The sequence below is a fragment of the Mus caroli genome, unplaced genomic scaffold, assembly GCF_978045245.1.
Source record: "Mus caroli unplaced genomic scaffold, Mus_caroli_1 scaffold_7, whole genome shotgun sequence".
Taxonomy (NCBI): Eukaryota; Metazoa; Chordata; class Mammalia; order Rodentia; family Muridae; genus Mus; species Mus caroli.
In genome coordinates, this window is record NW_028227262.1 from 29377501 (window position 1) to 29399877 (window position 22377).

At 46.6% G+C, this 22377-nt stretch overlaps 1 protein-coding gene across 3 annotated transcripts in view; it reads right to left on the bottom strand.

Annotated features, from left to right (window-relative positions):
- Positions 1-19291, bottom strand: part of Cacna2d4 (calcium voltage-gated channel auxiliary subunit alpha2delta 4) — a 113421-nt gene extending 94130 nt beyond the window's left edge. For 2 of the 3 annotated variants that reach the window (XM_085840069.1, XM_085840068.1), the window contains exons 1-6: positions 19089-19252; positions 16880-16961; positions 15203-15319; positions 14763-14822; positions 13036-13198; positions 11719-11850 (exon numbers count right to left, since the gene is read on the bottom strand). In XM_085840069.1, coding sequence (XP_085696195.1) covers positions 11719-11850; positions 13036-13198; positions 14763-14822; positions 15203-15319; positions 16880-16961; positions 19089-19252 — 718 coding nt within the window. Of the gene's footprint in view, positions 1-11718; positions 11851-13035; positions 13199-14762; positions 14823-15202; positions 15320-16879; positions 16962-19088 lie in introns of all 3 variants that reach the window. The other variant, XM_085840070.1, reaches the window with a different exon arrangement.
- Positions 19292-22377: the final 3086 nt, after the last annotated feature.

Consider the following 22377-nt stretch of genomic DNA (forward strand, 5'->3'; position numbering starts at 1 on the left):
TCACACACACACACACACACACACACACACTCTTATTCGCCATGAGCCATGACAACAATCCCAGTACCAGCCATGAGGAACTCCCTTTGATTTGTTGGTCAGTCCTTCCAAGAGACTCTCAAAATGATACCAGCTATTATCGTCGCCCTCGGTTACTTTCCATTAGTCCTTACTGCTGAAGATACCATACTCTTTAGACAGGACTCAGGAGATCTGAGTTGGATCTGACTGGAAAGCCTCCTCCCCGAGGACAAGCTTTCAATATGCCAGACGGTGTGGTGCTAGCTCCCAAGAGAGAGGAGTGACCAACGGTCCTACTTAGCTGTGATGCCCACGGTCCACAATAATGACACAGATGTCAAGATATTACTAAGGTACAATAATTGCGCTCATGTCTTGGTGGTAACCAACAGGGGGATATCATGTCTGGCTCTGGAAACCTATTTGGCTTCCTGGGGGCTAGTGGGGTCATGGTTCTCAGAGGAGTACTTCTGCCAACACTTTTTAATTTTTTATTTTATTTTATTTTATTTGGCTTTTATGAGACAGAATTTCTCTGTGTAGCCCTTGCTGTTCTGGAACTCACTCTGTAGATCAGGCTGGCCTTAAACTCAGAAATCCACCTGCCTCCCAAGTTCTGGGATTAAAGGTGTGTGTCACCACTGCCCGGCACCCATTACTTTTTAAAACAAGCACGATTGCATCCTAAACACTTATACCCACAGAGAAGCACAGCTCTTATTTCTCACCAAAGAAGCTTCCCTTTGCAACAGCAGAGGCCATGATAGGAAACCACAGATTACAGGATAACCAGCCCCGAAGGCTGCATCCACAGTACAACTCTTGCATCTAAGACTCAGGGAACACTGGAGAAGAGGGAGCAGAAAGACTGTAAAAGCCAGAGGGATTGCTTTGAGACTGTGTCTCCTAGCAATGACAGGGATGCTTCTTCACCCATGATACCTCAACAATACGGCCACCTAAACAAGACCTGAACAAGTACAACACTAATAGACATGCTGACGTGGAAAGTGGGAAATCCGATGAGGTTTCCACCTAAACCAAGAACCATAGGCAACTGATAAATGCCGAGAGTGTGAGAAACGGTCTACCCCAGGGGCGAGCCTCCAAACTGGTCATCAAACGCTAACTGGTCAGCTCTGAAACTGTATGCATACAAGTGACACTGAATGTACTGAAAACGTTGTATTTATATACTTATGCATATATGTACATATATGTATGTTATAATAACAAAGAAAAAGAATTTGAGAGGGAGCCTAAGTGTAAAATTATGGGGGACATAGAAGAGGTAGAGGAAGGAGGAAATGATGTGATTATATATCAATTTTTAAAAAATAAGAAAAATAAAAATAAAAGAAATTAAAAGAATTTTCAGGTAAATGGATAGAGCTGAAAGCAACCATTCTCAGTGAGGAGACCCAGGCCCAGGTGGACAAGCACCTCTCATTTGTGGATGGTAGTTATGAATCTTCAGACACAGGCACTCCATTTGCAATACCCACAGAGGTCAGAACATTAGCCTGGGACCACGGGGAATGGATTTACAGGGAGGGGAGATAGGCTGCAGTGGTACCAAGGGATACAGAGAATAACCGGGAAGAGTTATGTGAGTTGGGGTTGGAGGATGATGGGGAGGTGAGGATACAGGTGGGGATAACTGACATTATAGACCTGTGGACAAAGTTACATGGAAACCCACTACTGTAGAAGCTTCCTAAAATATATACATATACATAGAGAGAGTCTGAGTGGAGTTACACAATAATGGAGTAACAATACCCCTACTTGACAGCAGAGGCTAACAAATACAAAGGTCAGTGCCTGGAATGGGTCACCTCTTTTGCAGTTGTTGTTCAGTGAAGTTCCACAGACCCCTAAACCTTCCAGGATATCGCCAGTGCTCTTAGCTCGTCTCCAGGATCTGCTGGTAAGCCCCTGTTGCTGAACATACCACATGTATGAATCATAGAATACAAAAACAAATCATGCTGATATTAATCTGGAAGCTTAATCCCTGCTGGTTAGCTTTCCTAGTGCTGCAAGGGCTATGCAAGGAAGCAAGGGTGGGAGGCAATCACCAGTTTTACTCGCCCGTAAACTCTGCAAGCCACAGCAGTGATCAGCATGGAAAGACACGCCCACTGGTGCAAGGATGGCATGAATGTTCTGGGGGGCAACCAACCACCCTCTGCTTGGATCTAAGGCCTTCTCTGTGAGATGACAATAATTTCCAGCACCAATATTGCGGCTAAGAACCTGTGGTGGACAAGCCATAGGCCTAGGGGAGAACAGATTCCTACTAATCTGTTAAATAGACATAGTATTAAACTGACTTGTAGTGATGACCCCGAGAACAGTAGACAGGTGCACTTCTCAGCCCTCATCAGAGAGGCTTCTTTTGCAGTCGATGGTGATCAACACAGAGACCCACACTGGTCCAGGTGCAGAGAATTAAGAGGCTGCTGAGTGCTCAGCCCCAAATGGGACAGGTATATCACACCTCCTCCTCCTCCACTCCCTCTCCTTCCCCTCCTCCTCCCACCTTCTGCCTCCCCTCCTTCCTTCTTCTCTCCCTCCTCCTCCTCCTCCTCCTCCTCCTCCTCCTCCTCCTCCTGTTCCTCCTCCTGTTCCTCTTAAGACTCAGGGATCATTGTGGAAGACTGAGTAGAAACGTTGTAACAGACAGGGTGGATGACTACAGGATACTGTTTTCCAGGCACAGCAGGACAGTTGCACACAGAAATCCATAACAGCTGAGACAGCATGCCAAGACTTGTGCAAGCACAAGCCAGACAAAACCTGAGCATGGAGAAGGGAGGTGGGCATGGAGTCCCATCCCTCCCTAAGGAGCTATTCACATTGGATAGCTCCCAGGAGAGGAAAGACCATTTTCTGAAAGGTATGACTCAGGTGGGTGGACTATGCTCCATGGAAGACCATACAACTAAAGAACTTGTTTTATTTTTAATTTAAAAATTTTTAAAGGATAAACGAGATTGATAAACCATTAGCCAACCTAAATTAAAAAAAAAAAAGAGGTAGAGGGCCTAAATTAGTAAACTTAGATGTGAAAAGAGAGCCAGTATCACAGACATAAATGAAATTCAGAAAATAATTATGATATACCTTAAAAACATGTATTACATTAAATTGAAAAAATGTAAAAGAAATAGGTGATTTTCTAGTTGTATAGAAAATCTAGTTGTCTAGAAAATCTCGTTTCTAGTTGGATCTGCTAAACAAGCCAGGCAGAATAAATAATTTAAGCAGATCTGTAACCACATCATGTGGCTCAAAATTGCCTATAAATCCAGCTTTAGGGGGTCATCATTCTCTCCTGGCCTCCATAGGTACCTGTATACATATGGATTGAGAACAAATACACAGACACACGTGTACCCACTAATGCATACACATGTGTGGGCACACATATGCACACACACACACACATCCCTTAGCCCCAAGGTCTCAGGAATATAATGGTGCATCGAAAGACTTTTGAAAAAGAACAATAAACCAATTCTAAAACAATAGCAAATATTAGAGATGAAATAATAACCAAAAGAATGCATGAATCAACCAAGCCAAGCACTTGTTCTTTGAAAATGTTTGTATGGTTGACAGCTCACTAGCCAAGCTGTCAGAAAAGAAAGTGGAAGACCTTAATCAGCAAAATTAGAGGGAAACGTTACAGCAGACTCCAAGAAAACCCAGAGCGTGGTGAGAGAACACTTCCATAATTATGCTCCCCAAAGCATGCAAGCCTAGAAGAGATGGGTGAGCTTCTAAATCCATGTGACCTACTAAAATTAAAACTGGACTATATAAATAACTACAAATATGACATGACCCCCATGACAAGCAATGAGACCAAAACTGTAATTAAACATCTTCCCTGAAAGAAAAGTTCAGGACCAGATGGAGTCACTGTTGGATTCTATCAAAGGCTCAAGGAAGGCTTATTACCTCATCCCACAAACTACGAAGGGAGGATAATCACTGAAATCATTTTATAAAGCCAGTGTTATCCTGGTACCCAAGCCAGAGAAAGGCAAAAAAGGAAGAAGGGAAGATAACTAGACTAATTTTTCTGATGATCATAGATGCAAAATTTTTTGAGATAGGGTCTCTCAATGTAGTTCTGGCTGTCCTGAATTCCTCTACGTAGATCAGACTGGCCTGCATCTGCCTCTCAAATGCTGGGACTAAAGGCATGCTCCATCACGCCATTAAAAATTCTTAATAAAATACTTGCATAACAAATTAAGAAACACATTAAGAAGTTCATACATCATAACCAAGTGAGCCTCATCCGAGAGATCCGAGGTTGGTTTCACACATGTAAATCCATCAATGTAACGCACCATGCAAGCAAACAGAAAGACAGAAGGACAGAAACCACAAAGCCATCTCAGCTGATGTCACAAAGTTATTTGACTAAGCTCAAAACGCCCTCATGATAAAAATCCTGAAGACATTGGGAAGAGATGGAGCGTACCCCCAAATAATAAAGGTGATTTCAAACAAACCTGTGCCAACACTATTAAACAGAGACGAACTGAGACCATTCCCTCTAAAGTCAGAGATCAGAGAAGGCTGCTCACCCTTCCTCTCTCTCGTTCAGTACAGCGTCTTAAGTGTTATTAATAGCAATTAGACGAAACAAAGGCATAAGAGGATACAATTAGGAAATGAAGAAGTCAAACTCTCCTTATTTGTAGACATGATTTTACACTTGATAGACTATAAAATCTACTGGATCTAGATCTAATAAATATTTACATCAAAGTTGTAGGACACGAAATCAGTATTAAAAAAACCATCTATAACTTTCATATATATAAACAATGGACTCAGAGAAGAAATTAGGAAGAGTGTTTCATTTGTAATAGCTTCAAAAGCTAAGTATCTAAAAATAAACCTAACCAAATAAATGAAAGGCCTCTACTACAAAAACATGAAGACACTGAAAAGGGAAATGAAACAGACGCTAGATGAGAAAACGATCTGCCATGCTCCTTGTTGGAACAAGGTCAAAAGAATGACACACTGTGAACAATGCCTTGGGGAACTGTGAGAGAGACTGGGGGGTGGGGGAGGGGAAGGCAGAGGGCCTTTACCTCAGATGCACTTCTGAACCTGAAGCACAGTTGTCTACAGCATCAGACTACAGTCTGACCTGTTCTTTAAGGTTTTTCAAATCCCAGGTCTTTCAGAGAAATCTACATAGGTCAAAAAAGAGGTTGATACTCCTGGATTGGCAGAATTAATACTGTGAAAATGGCTACACCACCACAATTAATCTATAGATTTAATGTAAGATATCTGTAAAATTTCGATGTCATATTTTACAGATCTAGAAAAAAAAATCCCAGATTTTGCATGGAATCATGAAAGACCATGGATACCCAAGGCAATCTTGAGTAAGAACACAGCTTGGTAGCATTGCAATACCTGACCTCAGCTCATCCTACCGGATAGACGCAGAGTACATGATGCAATTCTCCAGTGATTAAGACTGCTTGGGAGTGGGATACAAAGAGGCAGGCAGGCGGATGAGACGAAATGGAGGGCCTGGAAACAAGCAGACCAAGCCACGACCATCCCATCTGTGACAAAGGCGGCAACAATTTGCAACGGAAAAAGAGCCACTTTCAGCTCTTATTCAGCAACAGCACAAATGGACCTGGACATCCACTGGCAGACTGATGAAAGTAAATCTGAATCTCTCACTGTGATGGTTTGTATATCCTTGGACCAGGGAGTGGCACCATCTGAAGGTGTGGCCTTGTTGGAACAGGTGTGACCTGGTTGGAATGGGTGTGTCACTGTGAGTGTGGGTATAAGATCCTCATCCTAGTTGCCTGGAAGTCAGTCTTCCACTAGCAGCCTTTGGATGAAGACATAGAACTCTCAGCTCCTCCTGCGCCATGCCTGTCTGGATACTGCCATGCTCCCTCTTTGATGATTGTCTTAGTCAGGGTTTCTATTCCTGGACAAAACATCATGACCAAGAAGCAAGTTGGGGAGGAAAGGGTTTATTCAGCTTACACTTCCACATTGCTGTTCATCACTGAAAGAAGTCAGGACTGGAACTCAAGCAGGTCAGGGAGCAGGAGCTGATGCAGAGGGCATGGAGGGATGTTCTTTACTGGCTTGCCTCCCCTGGCTTGCTCAGCCTGCTCTCTTATAGAACCAAGACTACCACCCCAGAGATGGTCCCACCCACAAGGGGCCTTTCCCCCTTGATCACTAATTGAGAAAATGCCTTACAGTTGGATCTCATGGAGGCATTTCCTCAACTGAAGCTCCTTTCTCTGTGATAACTCCAGCTGTGTCAAGTTGACATAAAACTAGCCAGTACAATGATAATGGACTGAACCTCTGAACCTGTAAGCCAGCCCCAATTAAATGTTGTTTTTTATAAAACTTGCCTTGGTCATGGTGTCTGTTCACAGCAGTAAAACCCTAACTAAGACACTCACCTTGAGCAAAAGTCAGTTGGAAATGACTCTTAATTTAAAATCTGAGACACCGAAAAGTCCTTCGGGAAACTGGGGATGTTCTTCAGGACACAAGTTAGGCAAGAACTATCTCAGACGACAACAACAACAATCCAAAAAAACACAAAAACAAAAACAAACACCCCGAACCTGCGACAGCACAAGAACAAACAAGCTCCAAGTATAGGCAGATGGGATGGGCCACATGAGATTAAAAAGCTTTGCACAGCAAAAGAAACCATCAGCAGACACGGCAGGGCAAACAGCCCACAGATAGGAGAAAATCTAGCACCTATACTTTAGGCCAGGGGCTGATATTCAGAATTTTCAAAGAACTTCAAATATTCAACACCTAAACCTCCCCAAAGTTGCCACCCAATAGGTGGCCCAGTGAAATGAACAGTTCTCTAGAGAAGAAACACAAATTGCTAAGAATGATTTTTGAAAGTGTTGAACATTCCTCACCACGAGGAAATGCAAATTAAAAGCACTTTGGGACACCTGCTCACCCTAGTCAGAACGGCTGTCATCAAGAGATCTACAGCAAATATCCGTAAAGAGAAATCTTTATCCACTGCTGGCGGGAGTAAAAGTTGATACAGCTGGTACGGAAGTGAGTTTGGAGGTTCCTCAACAAGTCAGAAATAGAACTACCACAGACCCTGTTATTCCACTTCTGGGCATTTACCCAGAGAACTCCATATCCTACCATGGAGATACATTCATATGCATGCTTGTTGCTGCTTTATTTAGAATGGCTAGCTACCCAACAAACAGTAGATGAATGGGTAAAGATGTGTCCTGCATAGATAGAATGAAATATTATTTACTTGTAGGGACAAATGAAATAATACAGAGAAATGGATGGGATTAGGTACAGTATTTAGAGAGCTGACCCAAACTCAGAATGATGTGGATCCTAGCCTTCAATGTCTACATACACACATGTAGACACATGTAAGTGTGAGTGCAGCACTTAGGAAGGAGAGCAGAACAGGGTGCTGCCAGGTGACAAGAAGGGACAAAATGGAAGCAAGAGTGCACAAGTCATGACAGAGGACATAACGCTTAAATTAAAAAAAAAAATTCAACTCTGGCTGGGCAGTGGTGGCGCACGCCTTTAATCCCAGCACTTGGGAGGCAGAGGCAGGCAGATTTCTGAGTTCGAGGCCAGCCTGGTCTTCAGAGTGAGTTCCAGGACAGACAGGGCTACACAGAGAAACCCTGTCCTGAAAACACTGAAAATAAATAAATAAATAATAAATAAATTCAACTCTGAAATTGTGTGTGTGTGTGGTTGATACCTGAATAAAAATGTAATTAACTGGGGCTGGGGAGATGGCTTTGGAATTAGGAACACTGGCCACTCTTTCAGAGGACCCAAGTTCTATTCACACATGGCAACTCACAACCATCTGTAATTCTAGTCCCAGAAGATCTGACACCCTCTTCTGGCTTTGTAGGCACCAAGCATGCATGTGGTGCACAAACATGCAGATAAAACACCAATAAACATAACATAGAATAAAGTCATCGATAGTGAAAGCTCAGCTCCCCGAGTGAAGTTCCACAGCTTCACAATGGCCATTCTCTCTGCACAGAAGTTCACAGAGATGTGTGGGGTCTGGGGTGAGGCAAGGGTTTGAGTGGCTTCCTTAAACCACCTGTGTGATGTTTTATGAGTTAATTAGAATAAATCAATTTCATTTTTTTAAAAAAAGAAGTATAAAACAGAAGAAACCAAGTACAAAGATATAAGAAGAAAATACATTAAATTAGGACAGAGAATTAAATAAAATAATAAAAAAAACTACAGAGAAATAAATGAAAAAAATTTGACATAATCAATAAAATTGACAAGGCTATTAAGAAAACAGACTTGGGGCTGGAGAAATGGCTCAGGGGTTAAGTGCACTGACTTCCAATTCCAGAGGTCCTGAGTTCAAATTCCAGCAACCACATGGTGGCTCACAACCGTTTGTAATGACATCTGATATCCTCTTCTGGTGTGTCTGGAGACAGCAACAGTGTACTCACATGCATAAAATAAATGAGTAAGTCTTAAAAACACAGACTCAAGTTACTATAATAAAAAATAAAAATGGGTTGGTCATTCTAATTCTGTGGAAGTAAAGGAAAGTCTGGTGCAGTTATATGTCAACCAGTTAGACAGCCTATGAGAGACAGAGAACTGAAGAAACACAAGAGCTACCACAATTAAATCATGAGCATCGTCCAAACTGTCTCATAACTAGCAGGGAGATTGAAACAAAAATTAAAAATCACCCTACAAAGTAAAGTCCAGATCCAGTACCAAACATTTGAAAACTTCATGTAAATCTGCATATTTTTCTCTAAATCTTTACTAATTTTTAGCCTAGTCCATGAGGCTAGCATTGCCCTGATGCCACAGATAGATGCTACAAGAAAACTAGAATACAATATCCCGCCCAAAACAGAAATGATCGTCACAGAGTACAATATTCCGCCCCCTGCCCCCCGCCAAACAGAAATGATTGACACAGAACTCCAGTAAAGCCCAGCCAAGTAAATCGAGTAGCAATTTAAAAGAGCAATATAGTATTGTTGGAATGCAAGGATTTCCTAACCTGTGGAAACAGGCTGATATAAAATGTCACACTAACAGAAGGAGGAAAACAAAGACAAAAACAAACCCAGCATGATCATCTCAAACGAAGCAGAAAACAAATTTGGCAAAATCCAACTCACTTTCAAGACAAAAAGGTTCAGGAAACTCTCAGCAGAAGAAAATCCACTTTAACATAACTAAAGCCATGGATGGAAAAAGCCACCAACAAGCATTTGCTCGTAGGTGTCATAAAACAGACTCATCTTTAAATTGTTGTGCTTAAATCAGTACTGGAAGTTCTAGCCAGAGCAATGAGGCAAGAAAGGGAAAAAGAAAGATGTTCTATATTCACACGTTGTAGGTTTAATTTACAGGAAGCTCCATAGAGTCAGAAGGCAGGTGTTAGGTTTCATAAACAAATTCAGCAACATAGCAAACAAATTCCGTTGCCATGAGCAACCTGGAGAGGAAGTTACCAAAATGATTTAATTTTCAGTAACAGCAGAAAGGAAGTAAAAAATTGTGCAATAAAAACTAGAAACTGCTGGGGATCTGGAGAAATGGCCCAGTGGTTAAGAGTGCTTACTGCTCTTGCTAAGGACCAGGCTCAGTTCCTGGCACCCATAATATATAACTATAACTCTGGTTCCAAGACATCCAGCGCCCTCTTCTGGCCACCATGGGCACTGCACCCATGTGGTGCAGATACTCAAGTGCAGGCACACAGTTGTATAGATAAAGTCATACATTTTGGCCCCCAATTCTGACACTTGTTCTGCTTACTGGACTGCTGTAAGGTGAGGGGCCTTGAAGACATGCTCCTGTTGCTATGAACTGTTATACCTTCCTTTCTCAGTGGACCAAGACCCTCTGAAGCCATGAATCGTGCATCTTTCCTCCTGGAAGCTGTTTTGGACAGGTGTTTGGTCCCAGTGATACAAAAGTGAGCGACACTCAAATGAGTCATATCTTTTGATTCTTATTATTTATTGTAAGACTTCAGTAATAAAAAATAGTATGTTATGAACACACAGAGATGCAGGGACCCATGAAACAAAAGAGGGACTCTAGGAAGAAACCCTTGCACCGCGATCAAATCATTGTTGACAGGAAGGTTAACTCTACCTGAGAACAAGCGACAGTCTTTAAACAAATAATGCTGAGAAAACTGGGCAGCCACATGTAAAAGAGAGGTATGAAACCCTTACTAACACAATATACAGAGTCAACTCAGAATGAGCAAACACTTAAGCATAAGGCTCACAACTGCAGATTTCTTCCTAAAACACATAGTGGAGAATTCTCACGACACTGGAGCTGGCAACGATTTCTTGGCTGTAACACCAAAGGCATAAGCAACAAAAGAAAGATGGGCTAATTTAAGTACTATCCATTACAAGACTATAAGACAATATCAACAAATTAAAAAGGCAACCCACAAAACAGGAGAAAATATTTGTAAATTATTACACCAACAGGGAATTAATAGTCAGGATATACAGAGAACTCCTGAGGCTCACCAAGAAGAAAAACAATCCAATTAAAAATGGAGCAAGAGGGTTCCTCACAGGAATTCTACTCTGGGGACAGTCTGAGTTCCTCAGGCATCAAGGGCTCAGAATCAGGGAGGGTTAAAGGAATCTAGGCACAGAAACAGACGCCCACAGCTAACTGGGAATGTCTGACAGACAGCAGGGAGTGTGTCAGTGGTGGGAGCCACACTTGCTCTTTGCACCCTGTGAGAGGTGCTAACTTTCCAGCCTGGAGACAAAGAAAGGTTTGTCTTTACCATTCCAGTGTCTTTCCAGAAGAGGAGACACCACAAGTCTTTCTGGATATGGAGACCTGAGATGAGGTGAATTTCTTTAAGTGGCAAGAAACCAGAAGTCAAGACCCACAAACATGCGTGTGTCCTTGTGTGTGTGTGTGTGTGTGTGTGTGTGTGTACATGTGTGTATATGGGGGCTGGCACCAGTGTGGGCATCTGTGGAGGCAAATGAGCAACAATGTGTGTCTTCCTCTGTTGTCCTCCACCTTATTCTCTGAGACACAGTCTTCACTGACTATGGCGCTCACCATTTCCACCAGAGTGGGTGCCCAGTGACTTCCCAGGATCCCCTGTCTCCACCCCCGCAGCGCTGGGATTACAGGTGTGCACATGCCCAGTTTTTCTGAGTTCACATTGTGTGGCACATTGCCAGTGAGCTGTTCACCACCCATTTTTGTTTGTTTGTTTGTTTGTTTGTTTGTTTCTGTGTAGGTAAGAGAGCTTTTTCCACCTTGTGTGAGGACAGTGCACTCTGCTTTCCAACTAGAGACACTGCTCAAGGTGTGGGATTGCAGGACCTTCCTGGGCATTGTGCATAGGCTTTCTCAGTAGTTATCACTCACTTAACATTGGTGACAACTACTGTAATGCTCCCAGTGTGTGTGTGTGTGTCTATACCACAGTAGATTGTAAGAAGACCAAGTATGGGTCAAACATGCCTTGTCTATGAGGGCCCTTCATTCACAGGGAGCCATGTGCTAGGAGCTGTCTTCAGTACTTTATTCTCAGAGAACAAGCCCAGAGGTGACAGAGATGCCATCCTGTGTCCTCACCTGGATAGATCCTGAAGAACCCAGTTGAGCTGCCAAAATACTGCCATGTCAATGTAGGGTCTCTCTGAAAGTTCTCCACAAACACGGGGTTCAGGGCTTCGGACATATAGACGCCATTTAAAATGTCTGGGTCTGAAAGTGAGAGCATGGAAGGAACTTCATGGGATGTGAAATTAGCATCAGGAGACACAGGCTACAGACCGAAACATGGGTGAGTGTTCCCTGCTTCCCGCGGGGCTGCATCTGGCTCACTTGTAGCCCATGTGCACTAAACTAGAAGCATCACCTCTCTCCCAGCCCTCATGCTGAGGTTCCTCTGTACATGTGTGTGCTGAGGTTCATCTGTACATGTGTGTGCTGAGGTTCATCTGTACATGTGTGTGCTGAGGTTCATCTGTACATGTGATGTGTGTGCTGAGGTTCCTCTTACTTGTGTGTGCTGAGGTTCCTCTGTACATGTGTGTGCTGAGGTTCATCTGTACATGTGTGTGCTGAGGTTCGTCTGTACATGTGTGTGCTGAGGTTCGTCTGTACATGTGTGTGCTGAGGCTCGTCTGTACATGTGTGTGCTGAGGTTCGTCTGTACATGTGTGTGCTGAGGTTCGTCTGTACATGTGTGTGCTGAGGCTCGTCTGTACATGTGTGTGCTGAGGCTCGTCTGTACATGTGTGTGCTGAGGCTCGTCTGTACATGTGTGTGCTGAGGCTCGTCTGTACATGCGTGTGCTGAGGTTCGTCTGTACATGTGTGTGCTGAGGCTCGTCTGTAGAATGTATGTGTTCCCAGGGTTTGGATGTGTGGTGCTCAGCACAATCATAAGAGAAAAGATGAAGTTGGGAAGAGGTGGTTGGATCATGATGAGTGTTGCCCTAAGACAGAGCCCATAGAATTCTATGGACTCTGGTGAGTTCTCTTGAAAACATGGCTGTGGAAGAGAGAGACTGGCTTTTCAAATTCTCTAACTCCCTGCTCCTGCATGGTTGATGCCCCGTATCCAGACACCCACCATGAGACCTTTGCCACAGTGAGATGCAGCTGGGAAGCTCACCAAAGCAGTGCCATGTGGCTAAACTCAGCCTCCCAGACCTTGAGCTAAGGAAACCTTTCCTGTGTCACTCAGCTTCAGGCACTTTGTCATAGCAACAGGGAACAGAATACTCTATGCTGTGCAATAATTTCTTTTCTCATCGTATCAAGGAAGCTGAAGAGACAGCCAATGCCTTGTAGTCCTTCTTGGGAAAATGGACACAAAATGTTTAAAACCCTCTAGGATCCCCATGCTATCCTCTAGACTACCCAGTGGCGAGGCGACAGTCACCTTTGTTGTACACGTTGGTGGGCAGTTGAACGCTGCTCATGGAGACATTCACCCTCAGGTTGCTGAAGTGCGCGTCGGACTCGAGAAGAAACTCAGCTCCCAGCTCCACATAGTTGCCCTTGTCATCCTTCTCATTGATTAGTACCGAGTTGTAGTAGTTAAACTAGGGCGAAAGGGGAACGGGCCCAGAAGAGACAGCCCAGAGACAAAGAGGCCGAGAGTAAGACGAGAAGGGAGGAGGGACCCAGGGAAAGCAGCAGAAGCTTCAAGGGGAACCGGAAGTGATGTGCAGGGTGGGGTGGGGAATGGCCTTGCAGTTCAGTTATGTTGCCAGTGGTGGATAGAGATATGTGGTCACAGCGCACGACAAGATAAATGGAGCCGAAGGTTCATTGGCTGGTTGGGGTCAGATTGGCCCAATCATTGCTTTGATTCTCCACTTGGTTTAGTGTATGTAGCAAAATTAGTCTGAGACAGACAGACTGACAGACAGATGGAGACTCAGGGAGCCACAAGGATGCAAAGGACCTTGCTGGCACTGTTTGATTCTTCCAGGTGGCGAGGGTGCTGGAGAGCCAGAGGGCTTGAGGAGCCTCTGGGGCTCTGCCCTGCAAGTGGACCTGTGCCATGTTCCGTTTCCTCTCCATAGGGTGGGAAGGCTGTGACCCACGGGACCACGATCATACCCAATTCCCCTGACTGCCCCCAACTCCGAGCCTCATACCTTAAGTCCCTCTAGAACTGTGGCCATAACACCCCTCCCTGCTCCACCTTGCTGGCCTCTAGTCAGTGTTAGCTCTCTGAGCTCAGGCCCAGCCATGTTCCTCCCTGACTCCAGCCCTCATACTCCCTGAGAGCTGCTTAGTTTTCCGTCAGCTTGACACAAGTTCAGGCCATCTTGGCAGAGGGCAGTCTAAGCTGAGAAAAATGCCTCCATCCGATTGGCCTGGAGGCAAGTCTGTGGAAGCATTTCCTTGATTCACGGTCAAGGTGGGAGGGCCCAGTCCACTGTGAAGAGTGCCACCCGTGGGCAGATGGTGAATGGTTACATAAGAAAGCAAACTGAGTGAACCAAGGGAAAAACCCCACAAAGCGGGTTTTCCTCCAGGGGTCTGCTTCAGTCTCTGCCTCCAGACTCTTGCCTTGAATTCCTACCTTGGCTTCCGCAGCCACTGATGGTTTGGGACTGTGATGTGTAAGCCTAATCCTCCCCAAGCTGCTTTTGACCCTGGTGTTTACCACAGTAACGGAAAGCAACCAGGACACCCAGCATCCCAGACCAGATCTTAACCCTGGCCCCTCTCTGGTGATATCCTGACTTACTGTCTCCTGGACACAGAAGGCTTGTATTTGTCACCTCCTCACACAACCTGAGCTTTCTTCTTCCTGTGTCTTCTGCTTCTCGGCACAGAGATGCCCCTTAGTGCTTTAGCTTCCCAAGTCCCCTCCTCGAGGCTATCCTTGCTGCGTGGGTCGGTCGGTCCCTCTTCCCTCTGCTTCCCAGGGGTCACTGACCCACCCCCACACCACATGTTTATTCTATTCCTTCTCTGAGAGCCTTAGGAGGTGGAAAGAAAGCCTGACTGGCAAAGCCAGGGCACAGCCTGGCACAGGGACATAGAATGAGTGTCTGCTGCTCAGATCTGCTCACAGCTGGTCCTCCAGCTGCCATGGGGGTGGGACAGAGCCAGTCAGCCAGCCTAGCACCCGCTCCCCAGAGGACTTACCACCAGAGATGCATTGAACTCATGATTCAGGTCAGCCTCCTCAGCGGCCTCCACCAGGCTCTGAGGGAGGGGGCGCAAAGGGAAGGGGGCGTCACCAGCAATGGCTCTCCTCGGCTACCACAGACCAAACTTTCTGCTTTTCCCTTCCCTGTTCAACGCCTCTGCTTTCTTCCCTCGGCCTTTCATCCATGAGGATCAACCATCCATGGTTGTTCTGAGTTGCTTAGGTAACCTCGTCCCTGAATATCTACAAAGCCTGGCTGGGAACAAGAGGTGTCCTCTCCCTTGTAGGACATGCCTCCTCTGACGCCTGTGGTGACTTTCTTAGTATAAAACAGCGTGAACCCCACCCAGCCAGGTGAGGACCATCTACAGTCAGTGGAGTCCCTAAAAGGGTCCCCAGGCCAGTGCTGGGGGAGGGACAGGAGGGACAGTGTCACCTCAACAGCCTCGACTTTCCTCCGAAGCATGGTCTCCATGTCCTCTGAGAACTTCTTCACCAGCTCCAAGCCATCCACCTCTTTGATCTTCAGACTGGGTTCTGCATCCTTGTACTTCTGCGCAGGGTAAAGATGGAAAGAAGTGCATCTTTGCTTGGGACCAGGGTGCAAACCTTACCAGCTCCCCTACAGTCAGATACCCATGGCCATCAGTCTCCATCTGTCTGCCTTCACATGTCCTCTGTCCAGGCCTCCAGACACAGGGCAGTTTTTATCCTCAGTAGGAGTTGGCTGACATTTGGCAGCCACTAAACTTGACACCAGTCAGAGCCAGTGAGCTAGGCAGCTTGGGGGAGACTGGACACCGAGGGAGATGGGTTACTAGCAGTGCCTGTCCTCACACTTGCTGTGATACCCACGAAGGTGACAAAGAAGCAGCCTCTGTGTCCATTCACCGTTGCTCCGTTCCCAAGAACAGTACACTCTGTGTGTGTGTGTGTGTGTGTGTGTGTGTGTGTGTGTGTGTGCTCGCGCGCGCACCTGCATCCTACTAAAGAACCCAGCTCAGCTGTTCCAGAAGAAGTGATGCTAGTAAGTCCAGGGGAGCCTAGGAACTGGCTTCAAATTCCTATCTGCTCAGGGACAATCCTTAACGAGTCACCAATGACTCTTGGCCAGCCCTGTATACAGTTGGCCATGTGATCTTAGGCAGGCTACTCCGTAAAACATGATGCTTCTACAGCCTTTGCTAACACTTTTACCCCTAATGACTACAATCCCTCCTCCTTTTCCTCACTTGGGCTGCAGGGGTCACAACAGAATGGGGTGTTGTGAGGGCTCCTGGAATCTTAGGTCTGCAGGAGACCCCAGGATCCACTCTGGCTCCTCCCACTTTCTGTAGTACAAAGGGGATGAGGGAGGGTATCAGCGTGCTCAGGGCTGGTAGAAAACCTAAAGATCCCATCACTTGCAAGACGGAGAAGATGCCTCTTGGGACTGTGGTTAATCTGAATTAAAGCATGTTGTACTCTCTTAGGTTATAGTGTAACAGATGCCAAGCCCTTATGAATAGGTCCAGGGGTCAGACACTGGAAAAAGATGCCATCATGAGCTGGTTGAGCATAGGACAGCCAGGGATCAGCACTTGGGCACATAATGAACAAGTGTGGCAGGATTGCCCTTCTGTCAGGCCCATTTCTGCTGGAAGCCAGGCATAGGCTCAGCCTGCCAGAGTGTGCCGGATGCTGTGTGCCTGGGCACAGCCTGAGTCCCGGGATCACTGGAACCGCTCTAAATGCATAGAGGAAATTGATACCTGCTGCTTGAAGCTGGCATGTTCAGGTTGCCTGATGGCCCTCCTGTCCCCCATGTCTGTGCTCTAATCAGCTGCTCTCTCTCTCTCTCTCTCTGATTCTTCCCAGGCATCCACACCAAACCTCTGCCACCCACCCAATAGATCTCTTGCAGGTCTAATCTTGTCCTTGGCTTCCTGAACATCTGAACTGACAGACTGCTCTTGACCCCACTGCTCACGCTGGTTAACCCTGTAAGTAGAGTCTCCCTGCACTCCATCTGAGACAAGGTCTCTCGGGCCTCCTACAGCTCTAATGCTGGGATGTCTATCTCTGGCAAGAGGCCCTCTGACTGTGTTTGAGCCCCCTGGGAGAGGTCACTGACCTTCTGCAGCAGGAGGGAGCCTGAATATCTGGTCACCGTGTTGTACAGATTCCTGCCGAAGGTATCGGCCCACAGCTTCACTCTGCAGGACAGGAAAGCCTATGTGTACATCCTTATCACGATCAGATGTCAGATCCTCAAAGGTGACAGCTCCATCACATATATGCAAAGCAGGCAACTAACACGTAGACCCAGACATCCATATCCACAAACACACACATACCGACACCCAGCATTCCTGTGATGAATAGCTTTGTTAACTTGACACAGCCCAGAAGCACCAAGGAGGAGAGGATCAGTGAGGGACTGTCTACATTGGTTTGTGCTGTGGGCTTGTCTATTGGGGGACTGTCTTAATTAGTTGATCTGAGACGTAGAGGAAACAGGATCTGAGTTCAGCATCTTCAGTGAGGTGGAGGTTAGCCTGGTGAGGAGATTTCAAAGAGAATTTTAGGTAGAGAGCCTAACAGAGTGGAAAATGACTTCAAAGCCTCCAGCTTGGCTTACTTTCTGCAGGTGAGAATGTAAGGAAAGCAGCCAGAGTGAATCAGGGAGAGAGGAAGGTGATGCATGTAGCTTGGGCCATGGTAAATGTGAGCCTTCGGACACAAGGTCACTGAGTGTCATTAGGTAGATTGTGCATCCCATGACCTGAGGGGCTGCCAGAACACTGTATCTTGACAAACTCCCATGATGCTCAGGGAGAAGCATGCATAGGCATTGAGTATCGGAGTCTGACAGGGAAGAGACTGGAAGGAGCTTTAGGGGCACGTGTGGGATTGAGACACTGAGGGCAAATGGAGTCTTGGCAAGAAAAGTGTGTAGTATGGGTTGATCTGTGAGAGCAGGCAGTGGGACATCTTGTGGTTTCAGGGACATGCAGACGGCAAGGTTCTCTTGAAGGTGGCAGAAAAATCACTCAGGAGCCCAGAAGAAGCCGGTCTCTATGCTCCAGGAATCAAGAGGTGGGATATCAAGAGAAGAGGGGAACACCTCATGCATCCAACTGTGGGGACCACAGTCTCCAGGACCGGGAACCAGGAGGTTTGTGGCAGCCTTGTGTAGGGAGGGCAAGTAGCCAAGGCTGAGGGCTGAGTGTGAGGTTCAACAGGACAGGGGTGAAGGACTGCAAGGGACCAGGTAAGAGCAGGAGGAGAGAGTGTGGTAGAGCCCCGTCCTCCTGGGAACAGAAGGCAGCAGTGGGGCTTTGGGAGGTGGCTATCCCATGCTGCTCTCGAGGTTTCTGTGTGGATGGCCACCCTGGATGCCAGCCATCTTTGCTTGGCCCCCTGCCATCCCGGAAATTGCTTTCTGGGATAAAGACTGCCCAGCTTGTGCAAGGCTGCAGTGGCTGTCTCAAAAGCCAGGCTGGCTCAGCAGTACAGATTCCAGCACTTTCATCTGTGGACCTGCGTGCTTGGAGAATGGTATTACCTCCCTCTCCGAGAGACTGCCTGGGCTGAAAGCCATCGTTGGAACAGTGCTGAGCTGAGTGGGGGGAGGGGAGGTCACCCAGTGTCATGGAAGCCCATTCTTCCCAAATCACAGACATGGCATGGGCCCCTGTCTTGTCAGCTGGGTACCAGCAGCTAGACACAGATGTGAACTGTGAAGAGTCAGTCTAGGACCCTCGGCTCTGTTTAGTGTCTGGAATGTTCCCGACTGGGGAAAAAATAACCATCCAGGGAGATTGTATCAAATGTAAATTCTGAGTGTCAGTGTTTTCCAAATACCAGTTTTAATGTGTGGTGCAAAATTGAAGCCTTGAAGGAGACAGGTATGGAGAGAACAAGGCCAACAGAACCCATCCTGAGTCCCTAGACAAAGCCCTGATGTAGGCACCAGCCTGCCTGTCCATTCACAGTGGTTTTACCCCTACTTGGTGTTCAAACACAGTCACCCCATGAGCCCTAGGGGTGTGACACAAAGGTCATTTCCAGCACCTCTTCAGCCCAGACCCATGCTACCTTGTAGTTTATCCTCCCTGCTGGGTGCCTGCATTCTCATCTACACCGGACATCAACGACACAAAGCCAGAAGGTAAAGACATGTGAACTCCAAAATCAGTAAGGATACGAGGAGGCTGGGGATGGGGCGCGGGGGGGGGGGGGACGGTTGAGGCTAGGAAGGAAAGGCTCTCTCAGAGGCTGGCCAGAAGGAGGAGGCGTCAAGAAGGGGTCTTCAGGGTAGGATCAAAGTCAAGGCTCACGTTTCCAGAGGAACTGTGGTCTGGCCCCTCACAGTAGGCAGGGAGGTGTCCGACAGCAGCAGCCACAGGATGATTGGCATCTTACACAGGAAGGTCCACGCTGCTGTCCACTGTCCACTGTGGTCTTGGTTGTGGCTAGAGGACAGAGTGGGGCATCTTGCCATGGTGTTCCCACTGGGGGAGGGGCAGGGGAGGAGGATAGAACTCCTGATGGGAGATAATTTGCTGCCACAGGAACTCCTGGGCATGCAAGTGTTCTGCCTGCTGGCCAGTCCCAAGTAAAAGATGTTGCCTCCAGCTGCAGCGGGCAGAGGGTCCACCCCAGGTAATCAAAGGGGAAGGCAGTGAGCAAGCACCCCCTCTAATCCACTGGCCTCTCCTCTAATCCCTTCTTGTTGTCAGAGGAGGGGCTGATGCAGGAGTGGGGTGACCTCAGCAGGATTGCCCTGATTCCAGCTCTGAGCAGCTGGGCCAGCGTGCCCTTCTGCTCCAAAGAGGCCAACTGATATCCACAGAACGACCTCTGAACTTGGGGGAAGGAGGATACCCCACCCTGGTCACTGAGTTTGCTCAGAGCTGTGCTAGCCCCAGACCCTGAAGGACCCTCATAGCCCTCTGAGCATTCCCTAGGAGGGGGATGGTTAGCCCACTTTGTGGGGCTAGGCTCTGGGGGTGCTGAGATGGGAAGGAGGTGGTGTGGTTCACGTTTCCAGGCCCGGAGCTTTGGGGCCAGCCTGACTGGCAAGCACAGGGATACCCTGGAAACCTGGAGGTCTGCCTGCCTTGGAGCTGCACATCCTTTATCCTGACAGTGCATCTGGAAACCTAGGACCCTCCCCTCCCATGCTGTGCACACACTGCTCAGCAAACAATGCATTTCGACCTGCTCCAAGGTAAATCTGCGAGACAGAGCTTCACTGTCTCCCCTGGAAGCCATCACCCCACCTCCTGTCTTTGATTTTGACTGCCTCATTTTCGTCAAGTGTCATTGTCATCCTTTTGTCATGGTCTCACCTTACTTAGCATAGTGTCCTTAGTTCACACGTGTAACACGCATCAGAACTACTTCTTCCCAAGGCTGCATTGCTCTGCAGTGAATATATACATTATGCTTGACCATTCAGCCCTCAGTAGACATGTGGTCAGCAACCACATTAGGCAAAATCCTCTTTTTTCCCCTCTACCTTGCAGCCCTCAGCCTGCGCTGGCCCTTGGGAGGCCATGTCCCTTTACTTCCTGGTCAGCTTCAGCAGACATCCATCAGTCACAGCTATGTGCCACCTGCTTTCCTGCGTCTGGCCCCTCCAAGAGTTCCTGTCAATCAGCTGTGCAGGGGTTATCACATGATGTCACTGCATGTCCTGTGAGTCTTGTCTGACAGTTGGTCTCCTTGGTCCTGACCCCATCCCATATCAACCTGCATTTTAAAAATGCAGGGACTCTTTGAAAATGTAAAACCTTCAGTCTGCTCAGGGGACCCTGTGGCTGCCACCTGACTGCAGGTTTTGTTTTGTTTTTTAATTTTTTATTAGATATTTTCTTTATTAAATTTCAAATGTTATCCCCTTTCCTGGTTTCCCCTCCAAAAAGTCCCTATCTCATTCTCCCTCCCCCTGTTCACCAACCCACCCACTCCCACTTCCTTGTCCTGACATTCCCCTACACTAGGGCATCGAGCCTTCCCAGGACCGAGGGCCTCTCCTCCCATTGATGTCCAGCTAGGCTATCCTCTGTTACATACGTGGCAGGAGCCATGGGTTCCTCCATGTGTACTCTTTGGTTGGTGGTTTAGTCCCTGGGAGCTCTTGGGCTACTGGTTGGTTCATATTGTTGTTCCTCCTATGGGGCTGCAAACCCCTTCAGTTCCTTGGGTACTTTCTCTAATTCCTCCACTGGGTACCCTGTGCTCAGTCCAATGGTTGGCTGAGAGCATCCAATTCTGTATTTGTAGGTCACTGGCAGAGCCTCTCAGGAGACAGCTATATCAGGCTCCTGTCAGCAAGCACTTGTTGGCATCCACAATAGTGTCTGGGTTTGGTAACTGTATATGGACTGGATCCCCAGGTGGGGAAGTCTCTGCATGGCCTTTTTTTCAGCCTCTACTCCACACTTTGTCTCTGTATTTCCACCCATGGGTATTTTGTTCTCTCTTCTAAGAAGGACCAAAGTATTCACACTTTGGTCTTTCTTCTTGAGCTTCATGTGGTCTGTGAATTGTATCTTGGGTATTCCAAGCTTCTGGGCTAATATCCACTTATCAGTGAGTGCACACCATGTGTGTTCTTTTGTGAATGGGTTACCCAACTCAGGATGATATTTTCTAGTTGCATCCATTTGCCTAATAATTTCATGAATTTATAATTTTTAATAGCTGGGTAGTACTCCAGTATTGTGTAAATGTACCACATTTTCTGTATCCATTCCTTTTTAAGGGACATCTGGGTTCTTTCCAACTTCTGGTTATTATAAATAAGGCTGTTATGAACATAGTGGAGCATGTGTCCTTACTACAAGTTGGAACATCTTCTGGGTATATGCCCAGGAGTGATATAGCTGGATCCTTAGGTACTGTGTCCAATTTTCTGAGGAACTGCCAAACTGATTTCCAGAGTGATTGTACCAGCTTGCAATCCCACCAGCAATGGAGGAGTGTTCCTCTTTCTCCACACCCTCACTAGCATCTGCTGTCCCCTGAGTTTTTGATCTTAGCCATTCTGTGAGGTAGAATCTCAGGGTTGTTTTGATTTGCATTTCCCTGATGACTAAGGATGTTGAACATTTCTTTAGGTGCTTCTCAGCCAGTAGATATTCCTCAGTTGATAATTCTTTGTTTAGCTCTGTACCCCATTTTTAATAGGGTTATTTGGTTCTCTGGAGTCTAACTTGTTGAGTTCTTTGTATATAGTAGATATTAACCCTCTATCAGATATAGGATTAGTTAAGATCTTTTCCCAATTTGTTGGTTGCCATTTTGTCCTATTGAGAGTGTCCTTTGCTTTATAGAGGCTTTACAATTTTATGAGATCACATTTGTCAATTCTTGATCTTAGAGCATAAGCCATTGGTGTTCTGTTCAGGAACATTTCCCCTGTGCCCATGTGCTCGAGGCTCTTCCCCACTTTCTTTTCTATTAGTTTCAGTGTATCTGGTTTTATGTGGATGTCCTTGATTCATTTGGACTTGAGCTTTGTACAGGGAGATAAGAATGGATCAATTTGCATTATTCTATATGTTGACTGCCAATTGAACCAAAACCATTTGTTGAAAATGCTGTCTTCCCCCCCCCCCC